The sequence below is a fragment of the Idiotropiscis lumnitzeri genome, chromosome 3 (assembly GCF_059441095.1).
Source record: "Idiotropiscis lumnitzeri isolate Australia: NSW breed Sydney's pygmy pipehorse chromosome 3, RoL_Ilum_1.0, whole genome shotgun sequence".
In the NCBI taxonomy this organism is placed as follows: domain Eukaryota; kingdom Metazoa; phylum Chordata; class Actinopteri; order Syngnathiformes; family Syngnathidae; genus Idiotropiscis; species Idiotropiscis lumnitzeri.
Window position 1 is genome coordinate 12,840,779 of NC_142393.1, and position 19,737 is coordinate 12,860,515.

General features: G+C 40.7%; 2 protein-coding genes across 2 annotated transcripts in view; one reads left to right on the forward strand and one right to left on the reverse strand.

Moving 5' to 3' along the window:
* Positions 1 to 2,096: 2,096 nt before the first annotated feature.
* Positions 2,097 to 6,511, forward strand: cox4i2 (cytochrome c oxidase subunit 4I2). The gene is made up of 5 exons (XM_088291736.1): positions 2,097 to 2,306; positions 4,117 to 4,219; positions 5,171 to 5,335; positions 5,424 to 5,555; positions 6,292 to 6,511. The coding sequence occupies exons 1-5, from the start codon at positions 2,304 to 2,306 to the stop codon at positions 6,423 to 6,425; spliced, it is 537 nt and encodes a 178-aa protein (XP_088147862.1). The 5' UTR covers positions 2,097 to 2,303; the 3' UTR covers positions 6,426 to 6,511.
* A 616-nt stretch (positions 6,512 to 7,127) lies between these two features.
* bcl2l1 (BCL2 like 1) overlaps positions 7,128 to 19,737 on the reverse strand; it is a 29,197-nt gene continuing 16,587 nt past the window's right edge. The window contains exon 3 of the mRNA XM_088291304.1: positions 7,128 to 8,562. Within this exon, the coding sequence (XP_088147430.1) occupies positions 8,419 to 8,562 (144 nt within the window). The 3' untranslated portion in view covers positions 7,128 to 8,418. The remainder of the gene's footprint in view (positions 8,563 to 19,737) is intronic.

Below are 19,737 nucleotides of genomic sequence, written 5' to 3' on the forward strand. Positions count from 1 at the left end.
ACAGTCACATTGCAACTTAATGGCAATTCCGTCTTTCATTAACGTAATGTGTAATGGGAAGCAGACAATAGTACATTCAGTTTTAAACTTAAATTACATGATGCGTCATTTAAGGAACATTCTGGCCTTTGAATGTTTTATGTTGCAGGACGACAAAAAAATAATGTTGGGATTTGAGAAATATTACTAAATTCATAGGTCTGCGCTTTGCAACTTTCATAGCACAAGATGCTGCTGATGGTGGATTCATCCCCAGCATAGAAACGTTGTGCGATACTGCCAGCTAGTGGACTAATTTGGGATGTGAGGGCAGCCTTGGCATTTGAGAACTACATTGAAGAGTAGTCTAAATAACTGCAATAACGGCTAAGAATAGGCTCTGCCCCTATTTTTATTTATTTATTTTTACGTTTTAAGACTCAGTGGATGATACACACCCTGTAAATTTTCCAAGAAAAAAAAAGTCAAGCTTTCACCTGTGTAATTTTGTACTTGGACAATTGACATAAAAATGTAATGAGAATTTTAATACAGTCACTGAGCGCTTCAAGTATGCGGCCAATGGCCATCACCAAATGTTCTGCCTGGATTTCTGCGTGGAGATGTTTTGCCAGACCTTTACTTGCTTCCTTAATGGCTTCACCAAGTAAAACGTACTACCAAAGACTTGACGTGGGACCGCTGATTAGACTGTGGAGGATTATTTGATTCAATAGCCTTCAAAAAAACTTGATTATCCTGTGGTGCGAGGTGTGCTGAAAATTGTTTTGTCCAGCTAGAGCTGTTTGGAAAATGGTTGGGCCAGAAGCAACCTGAACCTCACAATGTTGCCTGACACAAACAGAGGCACAATTGGTCGTGATGATTTCCCCGTAAAATACTTGACAAGGAGACGAGTTTGCAACCACATTGTTGTAATCCGGATAAAGTTAGTCCAGCTTCTTACATTTCTTTTTCTAAAACTATGCTGGCACTCTGGAAGCGCCGTCACCATGTCGCCTCACGTAGGTCAGTCATTGTCCCACACCTGACTTCTGGATTGGGTGAGGAGTCTCTTAAATGTTGGTGGAGATATCGCTTCATGTGTAGTGTGTTGTCTTGATCATTCAGAGTACATAATGATGTCTGGTTGACCTCTCTGGCACCAATACTTGGGGCCTTTCCCTGCTCCAGTTATCATTGTTGCATCTGCAATTCTGCGATTAGTTTGGGCTGAGGTAGGCCCATTTCTACTGGAGCCTCTCGGACTGGCCACAGTCTCCTTTTGAAGGCAAATACATGGAATACTCTTCAATGGCCAAGTCACTGGACTGACATAAAGTCAATAGAAGATGTTGTCTTATTGAAACCCCCCAAAAAAGTGAAGCCGGCAACTATGACTGGTAGACCCTTGGCAACAAAATAATTGCGAATACCAACTGAAGAATATTGCAAGGAATTTTGTGTCGCTCAAAAGTCGAACATTGTAACGATGGCAAGTCAGAACTTCCAATGGTATGAAATGCAATGCAAATTGCTTTTATTAAAAGGGGAGAAAAAGTTAACTGGACATTAAATATACTTTTTAGGTATTCTAGCTAAAGAGGATGCATTTGGTCAGAACTCCAATCCGATCTTGAATGTATGATTTCATATCCAATGTGGTGGCTTATATAGTATAAATACTGTTTATCTGAATATCTGCCTGCTTTCAGGTCACACTACAAGTTGCTATCATATAAAAGAATTTGTCCTTGTATGACCCAAATGAGTCTCCTCCCCTTTTTACTCTCGCTGTGCTGTTGTTGGCCAGTTAGCCGCTCCAACTCCCACCCACTCCCTTCAGGCATTTTGCCCCCGGTTCTTTTGGCCAGGCTCCTGTGAAAATAAAATAAAATAACACAATCTTTGAGAATTGCGGGGCAGTCTGTTGAATGCATTTCCTCCATAAACCATGACTGCACATGCAATATATGAATACCATCAAAATGAAAAAAAACAACAACAACCTAACTCCTTGTGTCCTTATATAACCTCCTTTTTGCACAACGTGAGCAATGCAAGAAAAAAAGAGAAAGAGGCCAGTTTCTGTATCTTTGAAACTTGTTGCACGCAGTAAATATCATTCCACAGTTGAGACAGGCATAATTCTTATTATATGCATATATTCAAAGATCTTTTTAAACTCCCTTTATAACTTTTCAGGCTGCGCTTGGGATCCACCCACTAACTGTTTCCCTGTCATGTGACCCTGACATCCAACCAGACGCGACACAGGAGCACAAGAAGAAGTTGTTTTTCCACGCAGGATCTTCACCACCAACATGGTGAGTATCCACGATTACAATCGGAATGCTCATCAACAAAAATAGAAGGAAATTAAAAACTGTCTCTTCCTCAACTGCGCCACTCTGGAGCTACTTGGAGGAGAGAGTGGTGTACGTGCAGCAGGGATGGTAAACAATGCAGGGAAGTCATCTGTATCAGCGTTCTCATGAGAGAAAACATTGCCCACTGCATGTGTCAGACATGTGTGCAACATTCATTCAATTGTAACAAAGCGTCTACCATTAAATGAAAGGCTCCCTTCCTATGCAGGCATGTCGTCGCGTTTTACCACAATACATTTTTAGAAGGTCAGCTTGTACTCTAAATTTGACAACCTGCCAGTTTCCGCCATTTTCACTTTCAGTGAGCGTTGGCAGCAACAGGTGAAAAGAATTCTTTTTAGGATCATTTAAAACTTGGTGGCAACACTGAATTAGCACACATAGACAAGCTGGTATGTTGGAAAAAAAAATCTGATCGCTTTGCATTAGCAAAAAAAAAAGTGACCTGTTAACTTTCAACAATTTCATGTCCACAGTTCCCGTTCGTTGGGAGATGCCACATTTAATGTCCCTTAACAAAATTCAATAAAGCACAACGCATACATGCATGTTATGTTATTTATGGACTCTAAATTGACAACAGGTGTGAATGTGAGAGTGAATGTTGTTTTGTCTATATAAATGCAAATTATTGTTGTATTCAACTGGAGTAGGGAGCTCTCTAATCTCCGTGTACACTGAGTACAATGACAATAAAGGGCATTCTGATTCTGAAAAATGAAAGGAAAATGCCCAGTAAACAAGCAGGAGCTGAAGACATTCAAGATGTTGTTCATGGGTTCGAGACTTCAGGCTGTCCTTGATTGCAAAGGATTGAAATGTGACAATTTAATTTATGATTATGTTAGCTTGTCCAATTATTTTTAGTCCATGAAAAAGGTGGAGGCATAAAAAGAAATTCCTACATAGTTCACCTGATATAAATGCAAATACCTCGAATTAAACTTCAGACAGCACTTAAACTTTAAGCACAACAGGAATGCTTCATTTCAAATCCATTGTGTTGCTGTACAGAGCTGAAATGCTGAAAATTGTGTCAATGTCCAAATATTTATGGAAATGACCGTACAAGTATTGCTTTGGCGCCATCTGGTGGTATCTTGGTGCTAAGCACTTATGTTGTACTGAGGAGAGGAGCTTCATTTAGTCAGGCCATAACTTTGTCCGTTAGAAAATAGTGCTTTGCTGCCACCTTGTGGTATCTCGAGGGAATTACTGATGGATTTTTGCTGGTGTTCACTGTAAAACACATTGATTGCAACTTTCTGTGGACTCAAAAAACATTACTATCCTCTGAAAATATTAATTAATTAAAACATGCAAATGCTAACTCACTGAACAAAAATGAAAATAAATTAATAGCAACTTTTCGGGGCAACCATATGGCAAAAATAAATAATCCAATCATAATACATAATATTGATAAATTATAATGTTTAAAAAACAATACCATCAACATACCACGTGTACATAATTTCTAAAATAGTAGTCAATAAAATAATACAAAGTAATAAAATAACATTACAATAGGGACCACAAAGTAACGGCTTCGGTCCTAAAATTAAGAAATAACAAGAAATTCATAACAGAAAACACACATCGCTAGACTACAATGAATACGTTCTAGAAATATGGAAGGGAAATGTTGTTTTACTCATGGAGATACACTTTGAGCTCCCATTGTGGATTTATTGTGTTCAAATTCTTCCAGATTGTTAATGCACTTTTTTATGCACTGTGTTTGCAGATGCTCGGCCTGACTGCAGGGTGTGTAGGAACAAGGTTCCTGGGCAGGCGCCTGGTGGCACTCGTGAGCCCGAGCAGCGCTACCATGGCGAGTCACGGTCACGGTACAAAATCATATTTAAGTCTTTTTGTAAGAGGTGGGGAGAAGTGTTAAGAATGGTTATCAACACCTAAGAAGAAACAGATCCAACACCTGCTCCACAGGGCCACTTTGATTTCTTGTTTGAATCGAGGTGAAAAGGGCAATTCATAAAGGCTGTAATGAACAATGCTCAATTGAAAATATGTGCTAGCGTATAATGAACCATCGGCGATTTGTGAATCAAGGTTGGCTTGAAGAAACAGAAACCCTCTTTTTCATTCTGTCTTGCGGTTTATTCCTTAAAAGGCAAACTGTGAAGTTGCGAATTTAAAATTATAAACAGGATGACTAATCGAGTCATGTTGTTCAAGTCTCAGTCAAGTTGAGTCTGAAGTCAAGTCAGGTCATTCGCAAGTTTTTGGCAAACAAGTTGCAAGTTCTAAAGAATCCAACTTGAGTCGGACTCGAGTCAAATCACCTCTGGAAAGTAGTAATTGGCATTTTAATGAGTAGCAATGCAGCGACATACATGAGGACTGTTGTCATCTTTGTGAGACTCTTTTTTTGGAACCGTCGTTGCTTGATGGGAAGTTGCTGTTCTGCCTACCTGACTTCTACATGTGAGCACACAAAATAAAAGCACGACTTTCAGAGTAAAAGCAGCACATAAAGTTTTATTTTGACATCATTTTATACGCGGGCCATTCAGAGACTGGGCTTGGGCTAAATGTGTTTAAGTCCATAAAAATGGTCCCTAAATTCGAACTCTCGCTAGGTCTTTTGGAACTGGCTTGTGTTTGGTAAATGTTCAGGAGCTTGTTACAAATTGGTACAATTGACTTCTTTTCGCAAACCATCATCAATGAAAATTTGCAGTCATAATAAATTGGAGTTAAATAGCCTAATGTCGTCTATTAACATAGTTACGTGACTTCATTTTAACGTGCATGTGGGTGGCCTTTCTCCCATGCAGATGTAAGCGAGATAGCGGACTTGTCCAAGCCCATGTACTGCGATCGTGTGGACACCCCGTTGCCGGACAAAGCCTACAAGGATGAGCTGAGCGCTGCTGACAAGAGTCTCAAGCAGAAGGAGAAAGGGCCCTGGAACCAACTGACCAAAGACGAGAAGATAGCGCGTAAGCTCCACACACTACACACAATGTTTTCACCAAAGGCCTCTGAACGTCACTAAAACGTCCTCGACCTTGTCCAAATGTATCGCAGTGTACCGCCTGATGTTCCGTCAGACTTACCCAGAGATGAAGCAGACCACAGGGGAGTGGAAGACGGTCATGGGTGGCATCTTTTTCTTTTTGGGCTTCACCGGGCTGGTGGTCTGTTGGCAGTCCGAGTATGGTGAGTTCAAGGGCCCTCGGTTTTTACACAACATTGCCACATAGTTTTGACCCCCCCACCCATCCTCAAGTGGCTTGTCTGTCTTTTACGCAATTTTACGCCTTTGAAGCACAATGGTAACATATTGGGCACACTCCATATGGAATTATTTTTAAATTTTCTTTAGAGTTATGGAACTTTTTAAAAGTTTCGCCGAAGTTTTGTTTGGTCAAGTTTCAACACAATAATCCAACACGTCGTTAGTGGAGCGTGTCGTCGTGTTTTCTTTATCGTCTGGAAATGAAAATAAACAAGAAACGCCACACTTCCTCTACTTTCATCTGGCGTGGTGTACGAAGACAATTGTCCATATCGGTATTGCTGAACCGACAATTTAGCACCGTGTTATGTCGAAAAACGCAAGACACGAGCACGCTGCGTACACGTAAATATTTTTCCGGTTTACGTTGTTGTAGCCAATAAGAGAAGAAAGTGATGTCACGTGGTTAGTGGCGAGGCTTTTAGGTTGAATATCGTCACCGCAGGGGGATCCTTTATTTCCTATTTGCAATTACTTTAAACTGATTTACTCCTGTTTTATGCATATGCATCTTGTTTTATTCTTATTTAACCTATGTAATATTTATTCGTGGAGTGGTGTCAGAAACTAGACAAGTGGGATGGATGCACTAGTCTGCTCTTAACTGTTCTGTGATACACGAAAGACTAATTTATTGATATTTGAACGCGTCTCCAGTGTACCCCGCGCAACCACGAACCTTTAGCAGCGAGTGGCAGGCCAAACAAATCCAGAGGATGTTGGATATGAAGGTGAACCCGGTGGAAGGTTTCGCTGCCAAGTGGGACTATGAGAAGGGCCAATGGAAATAAAGATGAAGCAGAATCAGAAACACATCCTCACTGTGTCTGCATGTCATAACTGCACGAGAATAATAAAGTCTAATCTCCGTCCAACATTTTATGTGTGAGCCTTCTCATTTTTGTCATACAAATTGATGGGAGAAGTCCAGCTCAAGAGGTTGCACTTGGTCTTATTTGCAAAGATTTTTTGGGGAATAAAACAATGTTAATACTTGTATATTGACTGATCATGACACCGCTAAGGCCATCCATTTAAAAGCGCAAGGCCTCAAGGTTGTAACTGGTGTACCTTGTTGTGCCACGTGATGAATTGTTGCACAAATGTGTGCCATTCCCAACTATGATTAATTCACAACAGCTGCTTCATTTTTGCCCCTTCGTAAACATTCATCTGAGTTTGGCGCTTCGACCAAGTCTTCCCTCCCCCACTCTGACCAAACTTGAGGCAGGTGTTTGCGCAATAGCAGCAGGTGGGCCAGATTCGAGAGACGTGTGATTTGACAAACTGACAGTTGAGACTCTGCAAGGAAAGAGTGCGAAGGGAGGGATCATCGAGGTGACCGCTTCCTTACCCTCCAAACCCACCAAACAAATACAATTAGGCTCCTCAACTTCACTGAATTGAGTTCTGGGTTTTGGAGGTAATGGAAAGCATTTTGACTTGCTCAGTACAGGATCCAAAGGACAACTCATGAGTAAAGAAGACATGAATGTGTCATAAACTTTTATTAACTGCTCATATTTGAAAATGTTTAACAGGGGGGTGTTAAATGATCAGTGCTACAAACATTACAACTTTACATCCAAATATCTAAAATGTTCATGCTGACAGATGTCCTATCTGCGGTGTGAGCTGCTACGTTTGCTGCATTTGTCAGCTACTGTCTAGTAAACGAGGACAACATGCCCCCGTTCCCCAACACACACACATGCACGCGCGCACACACACTCACGCACAAACGCACTCACGCACGCAAACGCACACAGTGATCTGGCTGACTGAACGTAAACGGTTTAAAAAAAAATTAAAATCTCACTCAAAATTGAGCAATAAATCAGCCGGGAGTGCTAGGCTTCAATTGGCTTAAAAATCCAACTATATGACTAAAAGCACAAAATGAGCAAAATGTAAGCTCACTTTAGTTTCAGACGGTCGTATTCGACAGCTAAAATGTCTTCTCATAAACAAAAAGCACCACACATTACAAACTACCATGCGAGACAGTATCAGTGAAGAACGCAGCACTTTTTGTTTTTTTTCTAAGCGTGTCTTGGCAGCAAGTTGCCACTCCACACTGTTCCGGTAACCACATTCTGCCCTTCACTTTCCATATGGCACAGCCAAGCTCGACTAGCGATGCCTGCCACAGCCAGGAGCGGCGTCTACGCCAGGTCAGTGGAGGAGCCAAGGCCGAAAACATGCTGTCAATTTGGATCGAGCTTTAGGAACCTGGGCCAAACTAAATCTATAACGAAAGATATGTGAGAAAATGTTCATTATTATATATTCTGGTTTTGATGTTTTTAAAAGCACAATTTCAGAATGAACCTAAAATGTAACGTATTGAGGGCACCTTAAGCTCACGAGCCCTAACTTTTAGCGGGTAGTGCACTATACGTTTTTCAGGCTGGTTCACATACTCGCGCGGTCGATTTTAGTTTTAGCCTCCTCGGAGGATCAAAATGGCTAATTTAGATGGAACTATTGTGTGCACGCTTACAGACAAAAAAAAATAAATGGGAGGCATAAAAAGGAACAAATTCCTGAAAGATGTCTATGTGTTTATGCTGAGGTTAGTGGCAGGGGTGGAGGGGGTAACGTGAACACAAAGACCCTCCTTCCACATGTTTCTCACAACACTCCAAAAACACCAAGGTCAATTCTCAGTCCAACTTGTGATGGCGGGAGTCAACATCAGCAAACGGAACACCTTCAATTCAACTTCCGTCGTGTATTCTTGTGTATGCGTCGAATTGTGTGCGTGTATAAGATGAAAGGGCATCACAGGCGCTTCTGGGCGATGAGCGAGCCCACCACGACCCCGGTAACCAAGGTCATCCCAGCCAGAAGCCACTTCTTGAAACTCTCCTGGGACCGGCGGACCTCCGCTGCCGCGTCGTGGCCAAAGATCTCAGCAAAACGCTCCTGGGAAACAGACGGAACCGCAATTAATGCTAATGCAGAGGGAGGCAAACAGTTGTTTGGTTCGTGGAATTGAAATAAACTGGAAAAAATGAAAACGTTGTACCAAGAGCTCAATCCAACCCATCATTCTGTGTGACTCGCCAGAGTTTAATATATGATGCAATATATGTCGTCTTAAACGTCAACGGTGCAGAATTATTAGTATAGATTCAAAAGAAGGGGCAAAGTATGGTCTTAATCGGACCAACAAAGCACTGGCAATTATCAAAAGTCCTGTAGTATTTGTTGCGTTAGTTTACTGGTAGCATTTTTTTTTTCCCAATTGAATCTCTACTTGTAACCAGAAATTATTATAAATAGAAAAACTAGAAGAAAAATAAGCACAACCGCGTTGAACATGTATTAATTGCATGAATATTTTAGCTGCTTTTTGTCAATAACTAACCTGCCCCATCCTTTAAAAAAATGTGGCCCGTGAAAAAAAATTCACCTTCAGTGTTTGCAATTGCAAGGTTTGAAAACCATGTTTTTTTGTTTGTTTGTTTTTTGCTCATTTACCAATCAATTTATGGTCAAAGTTTGCTAATGGAATGCTGTATATATTTGCTTTAGAGTGAATACATTAATTGGGTTTCACAAACACCTCTCGTTACATTTCAATTTCATTACTTGTCGGCAACCAGCAGAGGGCACAATTAAATCATGTCTCAGGGCCTGAAAATACTTGATCTTGATTCTGCGCCATCATTTCCATATTAAAATCTCGCCAAATATTGCAGGTATAGCAACTGTGACTTAACCAAAAACTGCAAAAAAAAAAAATATATGCACAATCAAGACTAAAGAAGTTATCCCTCAATTGATACCAGACATTTTGGTTTTGGAGAGACCGCAATTTCAGCTTTCATCATTGTGTGGGTCTTCAAGATTGCAGCCAAGTGGCGCAAAAATAAAAACCTATGAATGCAATGCCATGAGACTGAAATCTTGTGCCATAAAAGGTCCGACACTGAAAACATTTAGAGGTGCCACCCACTGGCAGAAATGCATTGATGCAGTCAACCTCCCGTACCCTTTTGAGTTTCTTTCAAGCTCTTCATAATGGCAATTATAGCTCCATCTGGACCCTTCAAATATTTTGCAAGGCTGATGTTGCAGTATCTGAGTTTAATAAAAGTTAGTGTACCTAGCATAGAATAGAAGTATATTTTGATGGATATATGTTCTAAGCACAACACTAACTGTTGAGGCCCCACCACTGTTAAGGTTGTTACTTTCAGTCGAGGATTAATCCCCACAAAATTGTCGGTTCAGGCTCCAAATCACTGCTGAACTGTTAATGAACGAATCGATTTTTAGTTGGTCAGGTTGGCTTCAAACATCCACCCACAGCTGCATGAAGAGCCTACCGTCGCCATGGTAACACATATTGGCCACCAGTAAAGTTTAGGGGGGGGGGGGGAAAGGAGTCCGAAATGCCACCTTGATCAGACTGTGCATGTTAACGACACCTTTTACGATTTGCTCCCACGGCCCTTGCCCGATAATGCTGGAGTAGATTCATGCGAGATGTTGACATTCTTTTCCCCGCTCAAGCCCCGCATAGCCGCCGCCCACTGAAATCATTTCCTGGAAATGAAAATCACCAACAGTTGGGAATTTTCACCAGCAGGGGGCGTCGAAGCAAGTTCATAGCAGACTGACTCAGAATGCGGATGATGCCCACGTTGTCCTTGCAGGCCCCGGAGTGAGTGAACAAAAATGCCAGTCATCCTGGAATTAGTCAGACAAAAATAAGCAATGACTAGTTGCAGGTTGGGGGCAAGCCAAAGAGCGAGGGGAACATTTTGGTCTTGTACGGGAAACGGCAGATCATTGAGACAAAGAGTGAAACCACTGCAGAGGTGCTGATGGTTGTTTCTGGAAACCGAGGATATGACTATGAAGGAAGTTAAACAAGACTCGTGTGCCACAGTGAGAGGCCATCACTATTCACTGTTCTCGCTACAATATAATATAATTATAATATTTAGGCTCATTTACATACCATTACCAACACTGATGTCAATACTGTATCTGATGTTTTTGTTTTGCCAATATTGAAAATAATAAACATTTAAGCAATCCGTTTTTTTTATTAATTTGGGCTCTTCTGAGTGATGACCATTTTAAGCCCTCCAGAATGCTCAAAGGTTTCTGATATTTACGCTAATGGTCGGTTTGAATGAATTTCGACAATGTTAACATGGGAATTTAACCGCCAAAAATTAGGAATAATGCGGCCCCATTAGTCGAAACAAAGTATTGTGATTAACGTGCTTGTGGAATTTGAATTAAACAGCGAAATCCATCTATATTTGTCCATTTCAGGGGTGTCCGTTTTACCACTTGCTGTCGACTGAAAATTATATCACAGCTGCTTAAGGGGTCAGGTAATAAAGCAATAATGGCTCACTAGTTTTCGGAGTTTGGTTATGTGACATTCCAAGCTGAGCCGTGATTGTCAATACCTGAGTCTTAGGCAACTGTGAAGTCAATTTACATCTTATTTGAATATGGTTTATTGCAAATTTTCATTGCCGGTAGGTATGGGATAAACAGGAGTGCAGACAGAAGCAGCGGACAGATGATATTTCTTAAGGATGAAATTGCAAAAAAAAAAAATTAAATAAAAAAATAGCACTGTGTGCACAGTGCAGAATCTGCCGGGTGCATGGGAGGAAGAGTTTTTAGTGTATCATGCAATGTCGTCGTACTGACAGGAACTTCTGAACAAACAAATCTTGCAAAGTTTTCTAAGAATTTCACCGGCTGTCGACATGCTGGCGGAAGATAAGCAGACGCAATGACCTCAATCCCGTGTGCGTCTGTGTTTGTGTGCATGTAAATAAAATGACTGCGTGGACAGCATTATCGTGCCACTTTTTCAATATATTTACTTCCATATAAGCTTTTGATCATGATATGCATACACTGTACAAGAACAGGAAAACATTGTGACCAAATAGTAAAAAAAACAAACCAAAAAAATCCTATTCTGGCACCTATCGTGCTTCAACGCACTGCCAAAAACAAAACAAACGTACATTTGACTTTTGGGCCTGTATTAAGTAGTTTAACATGACTCACAATGAGGAAAAAAAATACTTGACGCAAAATTGGTTTGATTTCAGCACATGCTTACTGGCATGATAAATGACAAAAGACGCTGTTTTGCCTCATGCAGCCAAATGTGTTGACAATATCAGAAGCAGTATGTGAATGACGAAGCAGTTTTACACCAATGCAAAAATATGATCAGAATAATAACGGGGAAAAAACAAACTCTTTGCATTTTTAAAGAATCCAAGTGGTTTGTCCTTTGAGTTGTCTGTCAATGTTTAGTAAGTTTCACTGCATACAAAGTTCATTCAAAGCAACAAACATTGACCCGATCTCGCCTGTTAGTACTGGCTGGGGCCACATATCCACAAGATATTTTATATCCTAATAAAAAGGCACCACTTTACGGATATATGCTGTTCATTGGGCACTGACCAAAAAATAAAAAAACATTTTAATTTTAATCGATTAATCGTACTTTAATTTGAGGATTTCTGTTAGGCAGGGGGGATCCAAATGAGAATTTTAGTCAGTTTACCACATTACAGTACCTTTGTGGGCCTACGGGACATTTCCCCACACCATTGGAACAGGGGATTGATCAAACATTGCGATCTCCAAAGTCAGAATTGAAACCATTTTGCTGTAACATTGTTTGGCTTTGTCTTTGGCTTTTTGGTTACTTGTTAGTCCACTAGGTGACGGTATTGCACAATCCTGTGTTGGCAGGCCTCTTCAAATGGTGAGCAGTTAACATGTTTTACATGAAAATTATACTAACAATTCCAGTTAATTGTTTTATGATGGTGCCAGTATTATTTCCCTTGGGAAAAGTATTTCCAAGTTAACATGGAAGGTTCCACGGTATCTAAAATGCCTTGCGGATGCGAGGACATGGCAGGCGGAAGCGGTGGCCTTGCATTCCGACCTTCCAAGCGAAGATCTTGAGGAACAAAAGACCGTTAATTTGTATTCGGAATGTGGGGAAGCTGCCAAGAAAAAAAGGGACTGTTTGTCTTCTTTCACTCTCACCTTGACTTCCTCCACAGGCCTTGATTGTGGTGCACGCTGAGTTGGAGAGCAACCCTCCAGATATACATAAACCCTAACTGAACCCAGCGCCGCACCACAATGACTTCTGACAGAGATGGCAGGATGACTAAACGAATGCGACAAGATGCACTGCAGGTAACATTACTGCAGTAAAGCAGGCGGAAGTGGCCATGAGGGATTGACGCATGCCTGAATAATGAGTCACGCCAGCACTCTCAGTACATGTTTCAATAGGTGACTTCATTATTTCAAAAAGAAAATGGGAGGGCTTAAGACTGTGAAATTCCGGCGTAATCAGCCAAGCTATGTGAGCAATGTGGGTGTAGCGGACAAACACCTTGTGATGAGACTGACTGACACCTATTCAAGTGACAAGCCAGGACATGTCAGGAGTGCACAAGTTGTATTGATCAGGTAGAAGTGGCGAGAGATGCAAATGGTGAGCTGCATTCATACCGCATTCTACTCATGAGCTTCAATCAACAAGCACAACTCTGACAATGACAATTGTGGATAATTAACAAATTCACAGGTTTGTAATTAGGAGAGTAGACCTTGTTGCCATAGTGACAGCAGACCATCTACTTTAGCAGCCGAAAATTTGGGTGGCCCGATCGTCCCGGACACGTTTCATGTTATTAGTGATGCTGGCATCAGAGTTGTTTGCGGGCCGTGGACTAATTTTGAAATGATCAATGTTTATTTCACGATATGATATACATTTGGCAGCTTAACTTCTTCAGCTCCTGGCCACGTTGTCATTTGGCAAAATGTTAGAACGGACAGTGAATAGGGACCCGGCCAGCCACCGAATATGAAAATTCAGTGTAAAATTGATGGTGGGATAAAATAAACCGTAAAAATTCCCCAAAAATGCAGATAAACATTGAACTTCCGACCAAAAACGGGGTAAAGTCATACGAGGGCCAACAACCATGACGGCTAAATTGGCCAGTAAACATGTAATCACACTGATTGCAATGCAAAATGTAAATTAATTGCTTTGACGACGTGAGCACAATCTGTAAATGATCTTAACTTGCCGGGCAACTTTACAGATTGAGATATTCATTATTACATGTGAAAAATGTCATCAGACATTTTTATTATCTAATGAAAGAAATACATGTTTTGATGTGACTCAATTTATTCTTATCTAACTGCAATAACTTACACAATGACATAAGACCAACACTTTGTTCCCACCTACTTCCTCTCTCTGTCGCCCGCTTTTTCCATGACAGTCATGCTTTGATGATATGATTTATTAAAATTGGTAGCAACCAAGTCCTTTTATTGCGATGGTCCATTAGCAGGGTTCGGCCCAATTGCTCAGTGTACCAACCAGAACAGACCAGCTGCGACACATTCCAAGCCGTGAGAATACAATGAAAAAGAAGAATGCGAATATTCACAAGCATATTATTTGTAACTTGTACAATGTATGTTGTTTTACAGCCTGTTTCTCCAACCATCCGATTAGATATTCATGGCACTTTGAAGATCCCATCCAGAGACCACCGGAGGGCTGCTTTATTATGTCAGCATGTACGAGGAAGCAAATGTTAGTTGCGGTGTATTCTATCCCCCATTCCAAGTCCCACCTGGCAGGTAAAGCAAGTCTTCTTTAAAGTCCCCTTTTCACACAACCGCACCTTTTTCTGTATCCTTGCTCTGCTCCCACGTGGGAAGCCCTTTCTCATTTTGAAACTTTGAGCTTCATCTGAAGTATAAAAAAAAAAAAAAGACGAGGGGGGGGGGGGGGGGAAGCAAGGGCTCTTCCCCTTGCTTAGCTCAAGGAAGCAAAAGGTGAGAGAGAACATGCAGTTGGTTGCCACAGCAACTAGAAAGCAGCTGATTAGTGTGGCTGACAAATGGTCCGAATGCTGCATGTGGAGAAAGGAGCGTTTTAACGATCATTAGCAGGAGCTTCTTATTCATCACCCCTGACTGGTTGGTTGCTCCTCTGTTGCGCCAGAACAAGCTATGACAATCTAACACACAAGTGACTTTATTTCCTGATAGTAAAAAAAGGAATAAAATTCGATCGCTAACATTAGCTGAGAAGGGCAATAAACGCTCCGTGTCCACGACATTGTCAATAACAGTGATGATTAATTGAGCGTGTGCATATGAACCATAAACAAGACATATTGATGGATAACCGCAGCGTATCCCACCGAGCAGCCGACTTTTTGTGTTACAAGTGTCCAAGAATAAGATCAACCCAAATGAAACCATGAATTTTTTTTGCCTGCTACTGAAGCCATGAGTATTCAAAAATAAATAAAATGGAATTAAGACATTTTTGGCCTATGTTTTACATCAAATACTTTTATCAACATACTAAAATCTCAACACCCAATGAGAAGATACAATTAACTAATTTACTACCATTGACGGCTAAAGACGTCAAAGATCCATTTTATTTATATATTTTTTACTCAGCTGGTAGTGAGCATATATTTTTTTCTGTTCTAGAGAAGATCTGGCACCAAAATTCAACACCCCAATGATACCACTCTTATGGTCACTAGGATGGGGGCAAGAAAAAAAAAGGTTGGTATAGAAGTTAATTTTCTGATCTGATTGGCTGCTACAAACTAATTTTGTCATCGTCCGAATCACGTCCCCACACTTTTGTTCAGTTTCCGTCAGCATGCTCCAAATGACAACTATTATACCAAACAATGCATATTTGGCCTTTGACAAAGTCTGCTTAAGAGAGAGTTCCAGGCCGTTCAGTATGACCGAGCACCAAGCACACACCTTCACACAAAGCTGACAAAGCCATTCTAGCACACACAAGCACTTTTATACATCGGTGAGAAGACTGTCCAACACCAACAAACAGACAAACATTCAAATGGACGCAATGTCATTGAGACAAGCTACAATGGAAGGTTTCTGATTGCGCATGGACTCGCTTGTTGAGTAACAAATTCATGACTCAGAAAGAGCAGCATACTTTTGTGCTGATGAGCATGAGTGAGTGATCCCATACAAACTTTAAAATCACAGATGCCTTACTTGTAAACTGCCTTATCTGGGTTTCGGTTTAGTGAATGAATGGATCATGTGGGAGCACACTTCACTACCCTGACTAAACTGCAGATGACATCCATAAACTAAAAAGCGATCACTTGACTTATGACATCAGTAAGTCACAAAAAGATGGTTTAGAGTTGAATCATTGGTTCTCAACTCAAATTTTCTATCGTGTATCATATTTGAACGAAAAATGCTTCAGAGCAAGTTATGATGACCGTGAAAACTGCAATTACAAAATACATTCCGTACATTTCTGATGCACCAGTTGAGAATCAGTGAATTCCACAAATGCCACCCTCGTTTGGAAATTCAAACAACTCAATCTGAGCGCTACAGAGACCCCAAAAGATCCAGTGAACATTTGAGGACTGTTGCTACACTTGAGGATTGTCGCAACCTTTCCCGTATGTTGCGACACTTGGGGACGCGTACATGCGTGGCAGCGAGACATTCCTAGGCCGAGGGTACACTCTGCAACCCAACTTGCACATTATGTTTTTGTTTATTGAGCAAACTTGTACTGATGTAGTGTGACTGAAGAAATGCTGTTTATTTAGAAACCGTGTGTTCCGTTGAGGAACAGTGAACCTCAACTTACACTGCGACACACAAACATCCTCGGAAACGCATCATATGATGTGTCCTCACATACGATAACAGCGACACGCGTAATCGGGGTCATCTCAGGATGCTTTCATACTCGCCTTCCCTGATGGGTGTGTGAAAAATATCTTGTCAGGTCAACTTCTAACACACTTTGATCCAGAACTGTCTAACAGGCCTTTTCTGAAACATTTGATCAATGTTGAGAATTTTTTTACACAAGGCTTAACAATTTTGGAAAAGGTCCAATTGACCAGCATTTTACATTACTGTCTTACAATAAACTATTTGTTACGTATTGTTTGTTTTTTCATAAGTTGGTAAAATGGCAAATGATCAATGAGTTTTAGCATTGATTTATCTTTTAAGCATTCACTGTAGTAACATTTTGTGAAGTTGTCAAACAAGAGGTCTAAACTTCAGAGACTACAACTACAATGCAAACAAATATTGAAGCCCTTAAAAAAAAAAAAGTTAAGATAAAGTGATATTGATCTCGCCACAAACTCAATGAGAAGTGCAATGATTAATCGATATAGTTTTCAATTTTAAATTGTCGAAATGCTCGGGATATAAATGGTCTCTCATTTCTGTAGTCCTCCATTGAAGTGGACTGATTACATTTGTGTTGAATAAGAATAAAACATTTACTTGGGAAAGCAACAATCAACATTTTTGCCAGCAGCGTGTCGCGGCATAACGGCTGACTTGTGTTCCAAACTCCGGAGCAGTTTGCTCTCTTGCAACAAACTTCAACACTACTACGATGTCCTGAAATAATCCTCAATCGCCAATTAAGGATAAAAAAAAAAAAAAAGAATTGTGCGGACAATGCATTTGTACAGTGGATGTTGCCAGCGTTTAGCGACGGTTCCAGCGCTAGCTAGCGCTTGGCGAGAGTCACCCGATTACTTTTCAAAGGCAGAAGACATACATGACACTGCACATTTTGATGCTGATGTCGAACAGCCGCCATTCAACTTGATCACTTAACAAACCAGACAAGCCTACACAAATGTGTTGTTTAGCTGGAAAATTCGCTACTCTGATTCTGACGTCACTTTGTCGCATAGACCAAAATCCAAAATTTATGGGGAGAGATTTATATAAAATCTCACTATTGTTTTAAGAGAGGAAAATAGTATACAAGTATAAAATGTTGATTAGCAAAAATGAGAACCGGTTGGCTGCTTAGCATTAAGCGAAAATGTTTTTTTTTTGTCTTCTGTATCTTCAACCAAGCAAAATAATAAAAAAAAATAAAATAATACTAAAACCCAATTATTCGATTCAAAATTTCAGTCGGATTTCCAAATATCAAAATCCTCGACAGCTGCAGCACCAGTTGGATTGTTTTGGACCTTGTGACAAGAAATTGTAACCAAGTCAGAACGAATCTTTTCCCTTGCAAAAGATGACTCATCCCCACAAGGTCCTTCTTTTTCAAGGACTTGCTCCCCTTTTCCATCTTCAGTATGATTGCTTTGACATTTGAGGAGCAAGGAAGAAAATCTGCCAGAGATTTCACATGACCCGGGCAGGAAGGGATTGTAAGGACAAAAACCCACAGCCCAATTCAATCTGGTAAATCGAGCACTAAGCCGATTCCCTCACATGAGGCAAAGACGGCAGCATGACGTTAGCAAGCGGCTCAGGAAAATGACCCACAGTGTGTACCCAAAATGAGAAAAATAAGGAACACACATTGAAAGTAACACAAAGTTCATCAATGGAGTGTTTCACTTTTTACACCCATTGGAGCCTTATTTCAATTTTGTGCCTCAAAATTCCAAGGCATCATGGTAATTATAATCTTTGAGAGGACACACGCCTGTCTACAGCAAATCGCCCTGCAATAAATAAGTAAACAGACAAAAATTACATGATTGGGGAAACGCCGAAGTTTTCAGCAAGGCGAGCGGCGCCCAATGAGTCTACAGTACTGACGGAACACAACAGCCAGCGGCTAACAAAACGAGAGTGACGTTCTAACTGGCAGGGGTGTCACACATTATTTTATCTCAGAGAGCAACAGAGGAAAATTTATTCCCAAGTGGGCCGGATTGGTTAAATCATTATGTATAAAACTTTTTTTTTTTTAAATTGCCATCAATATTACACAAATTCTGGTTATTTGCAGGCAGATCTCTATTTCAAATAAATAGTAGGGGTCAACTGTAAATAGTAAAAATGTTTTTTTTTTTTTCAGCAAAACAACAGACAACAACCCAAATATCAAAGCAGTCGTTTCAATCCAACTGTGAGAAAAAATACTTAAGTCTGTAATGACTAACGCTCTCACATTTTACGGCCACTTGAACATCCATGACAGACGGACAAGGACAAGGACAAGGACGATGTCCATCCCCCTCTACGGCATCTTCGCCAGTTTGCGGGACTTCCAAGTAGACAATTCTTGCAGCATGTTAACCAGCTTGCTTGTTCTCCATCATTCATTAAACCTTTTCTCTTCTTTTAATTTTACATTCTTGGCAATGGTGCGCAAGATCAATGCGAACAAGAGGCTTTTGTGTGTTTGAAGTGTGATGGATGATTTCCAATAAATAGTGAGGAAGCAAGAACAAACGAGGATATTAAAATATTAAACCCCCCTCGTAGTGACAATGCGGTTATTTGTGCCAATGAGCCTCGATGTACGCGCTTCTCTTCCGTTTTAGGACCTTGGCACCAACGCTTGCTGTGCATGTTGCACTGACAGTGAGGCCATGAATTAAAGACAAGATTAATGAGTCAGGACATGAAGGCTCAGACACCAATCTGTTCCCACTCTGGGGGATCTCGCTCCACAAAACCCCATTCTGTCAACACACGCACAAAATTTACACACCAAACATACACTGGGAAGTCAGAAGGTGTGCGTGCTTGAGAACGTAAGCGTCAAGAGAGTGCATGACAGTACATCAACGCTCTCCGGGAGAAGCCTGAACCCTCACCCAGAAAATGAACAAGAACTAATATACCATCATTGCATGGAAAATATCTAAAACTGAAATGAGGGTATTACACACAAAAAAAAATCCTCGCATAGCATAGATGCTGACTCGGTCCCTAAGGGTTGCCAAAAAGTGTATTTTCATTCTGTGATATTTTAAGTCAAATGTTTCACATTTTTAACAATGTGGTGGCTTGGACATAATTCCCCCGTTTAGTATGTGGCACACGTATGTGCTGGATTTTATAGCTCCTATGACTTCCCTTTACGGCACCACGTTAACAATGGACTCCAACGAGAATGATGCACTATTTCTGCACTTGGGGAATGGCGCCGTGCTAACTTATAGGCTAACGCTCGCACAGCGACAGTAACCAACACTTCAAAGTTTAATTAATCACTGTCTGGTTCAA

Bases quoted from the DNA above. Each gene is read 5' to 3' on its own strand.
- cox4i2 (XM_088291736.1), top strand. The intron at 5,336-5,423 runs GTAAGCTCCACA...AATGTATCGCAG, and splicing joins CAAAGACGAGAAGATAGCGC to TGTACCGCCTGATGTTCCGT. The intron at 5,556-6,291 runs GTGAGTTCAAGG...ACGCGTCTCCAG, and splicing joins CTGTTGGCAGTCCGAGTATG to TGTACCCCGCGCAACCACGA.